Raw genomic sequence first — 8,838 nt, forward strand, 5'->3', positions numbered from 1 at the left:
GTAGAAAAGGTGTCATTAATGTTTTCATTGGTTTATATCAGTTTATTTAAATGTTTTTCGCTTTGATTGAGAAGAGAGCTGATTCTTCTGTCACCTCAGTATGTATAGGAATTCCCGGAACCACCTGTTGTAGGATTTTATTTGCATCAATATCCTGTGATCTTAGCAGTCGGGGATAAAGTAAAGTAATGCAGTTACTGCTCCCATTAGCAAACCTCAATAACCTATAAACCAGTATCTTCCCTGCTGACAAGAAGAACAATTTCTAGTCTGTGGTGTTTAAGATATTTCAAGTCCAATTGGTTTCGTTTGGAAGAAGAAAGTAGAAATCAGTTTAGAGTCTTCTCTGTGCCAGTGGCTTCTTTTGCTTCCGCGTATTTGGGACTTCTCTTTTCCATTTGCTTTCCTCAGATGAGCTTCCTCTCCAGAGCCTTCCCCTGGGAAAATACCTATAATGAGGAGTAAGGCGACCGTGTGGCCAAAAAAATGGACGAAACGGAAACCGGTGGTTGCACCTCCAAGGAAGGAAAGGTCTGTGTGGAAACCTAATGGGGACTTTAGGTCCTTGCCATGGAAAAAAATGAAAGGGACACTTTGGTGTCCTTGTGACGGGCTGGATCCTTGTCACCGGATTCCTCCTGGGGGGTGGAGGGGTGAGTGTGAAGACCTGGCAGTCCGTAGGGCCTCCGTTATCTTGCAAGCCTGCAGGAGGGGTGGCTCCCTCTTTCTGTCCTGTGGAGAGAAGTAGGCAAGTCAGGAAACAGGCTTGATCACAGAAGCAGGAAGGAGATACTTTAGGTGGTAGCAGGGTGGAAAGATTGGGAGAGAGAACGAGAGAAGTCTTAAAAGGTGTTTGAAAAAACTGCAAAGGTCCGACAGAATGAGTCATGAACACACCTCATGACCCAGCAGTCCCACACTGGAGAATGTATCCAAGAGAAATGAGTGTGTGCATCTCCAAAAGACTCCCTTGGGAATGTTCTTAGCAGCCTCATTCATATCAGCTTAAGCTTGGAAACAGGGCAAGTGTCCACCAATAGGAGAATGGCTAACCAAGCTGTGTGTGCACAATGAAAAGAAGCCACGAGAAGGAAGAGATACTACCACAACAGCGTGGAGGCCTCCCATGGGTATTATGTTGGACAAAAGGAGTTGGACATAAAAGTGTACATATTTATATAACTGATCTATGGTTTAAAAATTTTCAAAAAGTAACTAATTTACACTTAGGGTATGTATTATTTTGTGGAAAAAGTGGAATTCTTGAGATTGATCCAGGAGGTTGTCATGTGGATGTGGAGGTACACACACACACACATTTACACACATGTTTACACATATAACATACATATACGTGTATATATAAAATGTGATCAGTCTGTGCCTTTAAGATTTGTCTATGTTATTGTTCGTAAATTATAACTGAATAAAGGAAGTTCAGTGGAGAAAAAGAGTTAACATTAAGAAAAGAAAAATAGGGGCGGCTGGGTGGCTCAGTGGGTTAAGCCTCTGTCTTCAGCTCAGGTCATGATCTCAGGGTCCTCGGATCAAGCCCCGCATCGGGTTCTCCGCTCAGCAGGGAGCCTGCTTCCCCCTTTCTATCTCTGCCTGCCTCTCTGCCTACTTGTGGTCTCTGTCTGTCAAATAAATAGATAAAATCTTTAAAAAAAAAAAAAAAGAAAATAAAAATAACCACCCCTCCCAAAGGCTGTTAATCCAAGAGGTCCGCTTCACTTCCCAGCAGCGAGGAAGGGGAACAAGCACTGAGAACCGGGATGAAATTAGTTTCTGAGAAGAAATTTGGATCGGACTCAGGTGTCCAGGTCTTCTCTACTTCTCTGTATCATCCCACTGAACTGGCTATGAAGTAGTGAGCTTCCCTTCAGAAAATCATTCCTTCCCTTTCTTGGAGGCTTACGATACAGGCCTGGAATGGGCTGAGTGTGCATAATGGAAAAACAAAGTCCCCACAGGAGGCTGGAAGTGCTGAGTGCTGACAAAGAGCTGGATTCCCCTTACCTTTAGAACAACCTAGATCAGATTTCTTAGTCGGACAGGATATGCCTATCGCCTGCCCGTGTTCATAACTCCTTCTGGAGATTCTGTTTTACCCACAACCCCCGGGAACCCCTATACATCCTTGGCTGAGAGACACTCAGTTCATTCATTGGCTGACCAATGACCAATCAGTTTCTCATTTGAGAATTTCAACAAAGAGACTCAGTTGGTGGAAGATGGTAGTAGAAAGTGTAGGGCAAGGATGGGAGTGTTAGGTTTTGGCCAGTTGGAAGTAGGGAAGTAGGGAAGCCAGTCTTTCCACAGAAGCTATAGCATGGGAAGACCCAAAAAAAGAGAGAGAAGAGACTACATGGTAACAGTTTGGTGATGAGAGTGGCCTTAGTTCTTGACTTTCCAGGGCTGATCGTTCTGAAGCCTGGCTGTGCTCAAGGTTCATGGCCATAGCAATCACTCCACCTCCAGCTCTACTCTTTTCTTAAGCTAATTTGAATGGGCGTCTATTCCTTGAATGAAATACTGACCCTTTCTTGCATACCCACCCAGGCTACTGAGTATTGAAATCCTGTGACTAAAACTAGATTAAGTTGTTTCAAACCACAGAAGATGATTAAATCCCACATCACTCATTCTTTTCTCCTACACAGTTAGAACAGTTCTGAACCTTTGTAACATGAAAACTTTCTGTAAGATGAGAATCCAGTCCCTAGCGGAGAAGCTAGCTTTGTTCTTAAGTTCCATCTTGACATTTTTGTTATCAGATCAGACTTAGCCAAGCCCAAGCTCTGCTACTCAGTATACTTGTATTCCAGCTGTTAAAAACAAACCAACCACTCGCCTCTTGTGCTCATCTCATTTCTTAAATCGGAGACTACTCACAAAATCCTCCTGCTGACTGTGGGGTATTACAGCCAGCTAGGCAGCTTTTCTCTAATTCTGGGAGATCCAGCAGTGTTCAGGGCTCTTTTCTGGGTATTTCCAAGGTTTCCAGATCAAGATACAAGCTTGTCCCAGTCACCAACCCAAGAATGAGGCAGGACCACATAAAACTACATTCTTCTGGCAAACTAGATACATGATGACTATTTCAGGTCACTGGTTGGCCAGCACAAGTGTTCTGAAATGTGGGAACCACAGGGATTGATTTGGGAAACTGTCCCAGGGTAAGGCCACACATCTGAGTGAGGAGGTTGATGCCATTCATGGTCTCCAGCTCTGGCTGAGTTGACACTGCTCATCCATTCTTTTGTTTCTCCTTGTTCAGCTCCATTCCTGCTGTCTTCTAAACCTTTGACATTCTTCTCAAAGCCTCTTCAAAATTCTCATTCTTCTTCATTCCTTTGAAGAATTCTCTTCAAAAGTCTCTCTGTCTTTCTAAGTAGACTACCTCGCTTCGTGTTTCAGAAAGGAAACGTCAGTGATCTGCCATGAACTTCTTTGGTTCCTATTTATCTCACTTCAGAGAGAAGTCTACATAGTTCCAGCTCAATTCCCACCCCTCCCCTCATATTTAATCTACTAAAATATGACTGTGTTTTTTCTACTCCACAAAAGCTATTTTGGCAAAAGCATCAATGGTCCCAAGCTTTTACCACGTTGGTTCCAGAGGTCTAGGCACCATTTCCTGTCCTTTTTCCCTGGCTCACTCTTAAGCAGAGTTCATGCCTCATTCCCTCGGGGAGGCCTTTCCTACCCTGAGGCTGGCTTAAGGCCCTTGGCAGTATATTTCCACAGCACCCTGGGAGTCCACTTTTGGAATATTCATCAGCCAGGTTTTGACTATTCAGTGGTTATATTCTTCGTCCACTGAAATACCCACATGGCCATCCTGTAGACCAGTGTCTCCTCACCCCTCGCTCAGGGCCTGCAGTGGAATGGAACCGATTGAGAGAAATCTCTGTTCTGTAATTGCAAAAGTCACCATCTTTCCACCTCTCAGGGATAATGTGATCATTATAAATAAATGTTTTTTCATATGTAACATACTGACATGCCACCAAAGGCACTGAAGGTCACATATGAGAGTCCTTCTGCGACCTTAATCAGACCAAAGTAGGCCAAATATTTCAAAGCAGATTGAAAACGCTTTGAGCAGAAGACCATAGCGTGTAAAAGCACAGACTCTAGAACCAGGCTCCCGGCATTCTCCCATTTAGGAACCTTGACCATTGACAGGTTCCTTAACTTTTCTAAGTCTCTTTTCTTCATTTCTAAAAAGGAGAGAATACTCACTGCCTTGTTGTATTATCTGAAATAAGATATGTAAAGAGCTCAGAACATGTCTGACCCACAGTATGCATTTACTAGGTGTTTTCTACTGTTATTATTCATCTTGAACATTATGGAAAGATTCTATCAACACAAGCCCCATTTTCTTGGGCCCATGTGATCATACTTTACAGATTTATTTATTTATTTATTTGACAGACAGAGATCACAAGCAGACAGAGAGGCAGGTGGGTGGGGGGAAGCAGGCTCCCTGCTGAGCAGAGAGCCCGATGTGGGGCTCGATCCCAGGACCCTGAGATCATGATCTGAGCCAAAGGCAGAGGCTGAACCCACTGAGCCACCCAGGACATAGTCAAGAAGTTGGATGAAAGGCGGGCAGTTGCTGAAAGCTCTCTGTAGGTTTTTGTGAAGCTCAGTGAGTATTTAATTCCAGTCCCAGAAAATGTTCAATAATAACTTACATTTGAATTTAGAGCATAATAAAACATCAAGCCAAAATATTGCCTGAAGTTTGGATATCAACTTTAAGTGGATTTATTTTAGTCTAGACATGAAATGCATAGCATACCAACAACTATGACTTTTTTTTTTTTAAGGGATGAGAAGTTCCTTTTCTTTAAAACAAAAAACAAACACCAATTACCTGCAGTCTGTGGTTATCTGGGCAGACAACAGCCGGTTTGTGATGAGCAGTACTGATTTTTAAGAGAGGTAAGCTTTATGCACGGGGTTCAAGTGCGCCGTTCTTCCTTTACGCGGCTCATGGAATCGTGGGCGCTTCCGGAGGTGAGCCAGAAAGGAACACGGGTCCTGTGATGAGTTCTCGCACAGTAACGGACAACTGAGTTTATTTTGCAGACCCCAGCATGACCGGCTATTTTGGCAAATCCCTAATTTTACAGAGAAAGAGCTTGGAGGCCAGCAAATGTCACCAAGGCCTGTTTCCATTCCGTGCTCCCATCTAGCCCCTTCCCCTGCGCGCAGGCTGCTGTGCCGGGTGCTGTGGCAAGCTCGGGGATGGTAAAGACACAGGCCCGGCCCTGGAGAGGAGGGCAGGTGCTGCAAAGACACGGCTCTGGGAGGCCCAGCGGAATGCGGCCCGAGCCACGGCTGACGCACGATTCACAGACGTCAGCGACAGAGAGAGCCTGCAGTTTCCAGCTGTGTCTTAAGAAAGCCTTTGTGGGGGCAATGCTGTTGTGAATGTTAGAGCTGCAGTGAGGAGGTGAGAGCAGGAAGAGGGAGCAGCCGCGCAAGAGGGAGAGGCCAGGGCGAGTCCTGACACCCACTTGGGGCCAAACGGGCCGAGCCCCAGCCTGGGTCCTCGAGCCACCAGCTGGAGCCCAGGCTGCCCGGACAGAGCAAAGCTGCACTGGAAGGATTTCCGAGCCGTCTGAGGGACGGTGGCGAAGCGTGAGCCGAATCCAGAAGTCAAATCTGACCATTTAATTAGTGGTTTTTAGATGTGAATAAACCTGCAATCTCATTATAACTCGTTCAGTTGCATATTTACAATGGTTCCCCCTGAAGAGGCTTCACTTTCTGGAAAGATGTCTGGTGGCTAGTTCTGTTTTACAATGCCTGATTTTTCTATCTATCTATCTATATTATTTTTAAAAGATTTTTATTTATTTATTTATTTGACAGAGAGACACACAGAGAAAGAGGGAACACAAGCAGGAGGACTGGGAGAGGGAGAAGCAGGCTCCCCACTGAGCAGGGAGCCCGATGCAGGACTCGATCCAAGGATCCTGGGATCATGACCTGAGCCAAAGGCAGGCGCTTAACAACTGAGCCACCCAGGTGCCCCTACAATGCCTCTTTTAGACATCACCTTCCACAGGTGAGGTTTGGGAGTCTGGTCTTGGGAACGGGGCTGGTGTTATTTGTAACATCTCCTCCCCCTCTGATCGAGAGTTCGGGCAGAGGTTGGGCAAGGTGACCTCTGGTGGTCATCCCCAGCCGTGAGGTCTCTGTCCCTCTCCACTCTATGTGAGCCTTGGGAGGGGAGCAAAGAATGTGTTGGGGGATGAGTAGGGTTTGGCCAAGCCCCTGCAGAGCCCGCAGGGACTTGGTTTGATCCTGGGTCTCGTCTCCCTGAACAGTATCTGGTTCTGGAACTAAGGTGAACTATGAAATAACTAGTTGCGATTAATTAAATCTATTAACAAAGAGAGACTAAACAGCCTCAAAATTACTGTGCTGTTGGGGATAGTGAGAGGTGGACATTGCTGTAAGGGTGGAAATTGTTAGCTCTACGACAGTAATGACTGGTACAGTTTTAGAAGTTGGAAGAGCTTTTCTCGCACAATAGCTCATTCGGTCCTCACAAACCCCATCATCACTACTCTTTCTGTCACTTTCTGTCACTACCACTTCTGTCACTGGTACCAGAAAGGTTAAGTACGTCTAACATCATGCAGTTAGAGGGCTGAGAGTAGGACCAAGGTCTTCAGATGATAAATTTTAGCTTCTTTCTCCTTTATGCACACAAGCTGGTGGAAGCTGACAAAATCTCTTGCAATTGATGGATATCTATAGTCATGGAACCAAATCTTGTCTTTTCACAGAACTTATTAATTAGGGACCCACAGGAGAATAAACACAAAACCCTTACCTGCCGCCACAGTTAGCGCCGCCCAGCAGAGCAACAGCCAGTAGGAGAAGCGGAGCCTGTGAGCCATGGTTCCCACCCTGAGCAGTTGTGGCCTCGAAGCCCACGTTGCTTTAAAGGGGACTGGGTGAGTCACGCAGCCTGATTCAGGTAATTTGCATTTGCATAATGGACCACAGGGATCAGGGCCTGCGGTGTGAGGGTAAGAAATCAGCGAGGAAATTCCAGACAGCATTTGTCAACCAGAAGCTTCTTGTCAGGACAGTCAAACATCATTCCTCTGTCCTGAGGGTCAGATTGTGGACAACCGCGCCCTCACTATCCTTTAAATCCCATCAAATCTTCTCTCCTTAGCGTCTTCTCTTTACTTGCCCTATGGGTCTCCCTCTATGAGAGAAAGAATCTCTCTAGGAAGTACTCAATAGTGTTTCCCTCTGTGTGGTTTACTTGAAAAAAAAAAAAAAAAAAAAAGAAGCCAAACAGGATGGGGAAGACGTTATCCAAAGGCTTCCTGACCGGGTGGTTTGAAGACGCTGTCCATAGGCCTCGGATCAGAGTTTACAACTTTTTCTTCTGGTTGCTTTTGTGGAGGAACCAAGGGCAGCAGCATCAGAAAGCTATGTTGTCGAGTAGCTGTCATGGTCACGGTCTACATGAATAGGAATAGTTTGGGAGAGTAACGGAGGGAGTTGTCCTTCTGGGGCTCCTTCTGATTCATCATATGGCCCATAGGATGGACGTGATACACCTGTGCCTGGTTTGCTTCTTGAGAGAAGAACTCTGTCTAGAGGGAAGGGGAGGGGGTGGCCACGGGTGAGTCAGAGCATGGATCTAGGAGTTGGAAACACTGGTTCCAATTCTGATGCCTTATCTTCCCCTGTGGGTGACCAAGAGTGAGTCCCTGAGACGAGTCCCTGAGACGTGAAGGTTCCTCATCTGTAAAATGGGTATTTCCCGCAGAGGATTGTTGTGCTGAATAAAAGAAGTAATTGACCTTCAGCTCCTACCACAGTGCCTGGCCCATGGAAGGGAGAGGTGACGGTTGTGATAAACTTACAGTGACTCCAGTTCTTAATTCGTTCTCTGAGGAGGTTATACTTGTCCAGTCGTTCAGTGTCTCAAAAGGCCTCACGTTGAACAGAACGTTTTCCTGGGCATTGCTGGAAGAGCAAAACAGAACCCAGTCCCCGGCTTCGAAGGGCTAACGCTCTAACGGGGGAAGACTGTGCAAACCGAGGACCAAAACGAGAAAGGAAGCAAAGAGTCACAAACCAGAAAGTGGCAAATCCCACAGGCCTGATGATGATCCCAGGCAAAATTCTAGGATGGAAGGACAGTTCTTCGGCAGTTTGGAAAGGAAGCAGGGGTCATGGAGAACGAGCTCAGTTCCTTAGGCCAAGGCACTCGTTACCCACTGACGGGGTAGCTCTCTGCTGGCCACGTGTCATGAGCCAGACACCGGCCTCGGTGCCACGGCTCAAAGTTGGGGTTCTGCTCTCCTGAAGCTTATGGACTGGCGGGGACATCAAATATTAACTAGGGAATAACAGTAAAGGGGTTAAGGGAGAGGAAGTAGAGCAGATGGAGGAGATGAAGCAGAGAAACGTCTATAATTTTCCGTCAGTGGGTGAGTATTACATACACCGACGAGGGACAGAAGCAGAAAGATGTTCATCTTTGGCCCAGAAGGCTGACCTGCAGCCTGCATCGTTCTGATAAGGATCAAATATGTGCTGACTGCTACATTCTTAAAGGGTCTCATGACGGCTGGTACGTCCCACCAATAGTTCCCACCCAGCTGAACAATAAGCTCCAGAGAAATCTTGCAGAAGTAGTTTCAGGAGTAGAAACTCGAAGAAGACATCTATGATCTAATACTCCCTGCATGTCCTCTCGCCCTTGAGCATGAAGCATGTAACCACCAGCTTCACACAGCAGAAGTATACCTCTTCCTGCCAACGGGGCCTGTCTCTGTGCTA

At 46.2% G+C, this 8,838-nt stretch overlaps 1 protein-coding gene across 1 annotated transcript; it reads right to left on the minus strand.

Moving 5' to 3' along the window:
* Positions 1–334: 334 nt before the first annotated feature.
* Positions 335–6,929, minus strand: LOC111149211 (odontogenesis associated phosphoprotein). Its single transcript, XM_022506159.1, has 3 exons — positions 6,863–6,929; positions 594–732; positions 335–449 (listed from the first exon to the last, which is right to left on the minus strand). Exons 1-3 carry the CDS (start codon positions 6,927–6,929, stop codon positions 335–337), a joined length of 321 nt encoding a protein of 106 aa, XP_022361867.1.
* Positions 6,930–8,838: the final 1,909 nt, after the last annotated feature.

This window comes from Enhydra lutris, unplaced genomic scaffold (genome assembly GCF_002288905.1).
Source record: "Enhydra lutris kenyoni isolate GAN:26980312 unplaced genomic scaffold, ASM228890v2 scaffoldscaffold21, whole genome shotgun sequence".
NCBI classification, from domain to species: domain Eukaryota; kingdom Metazoa; phylum Chordata; class Mammalia; order Carnivora; family Mustelidae; genus Enhydra; species Enhydra lutris.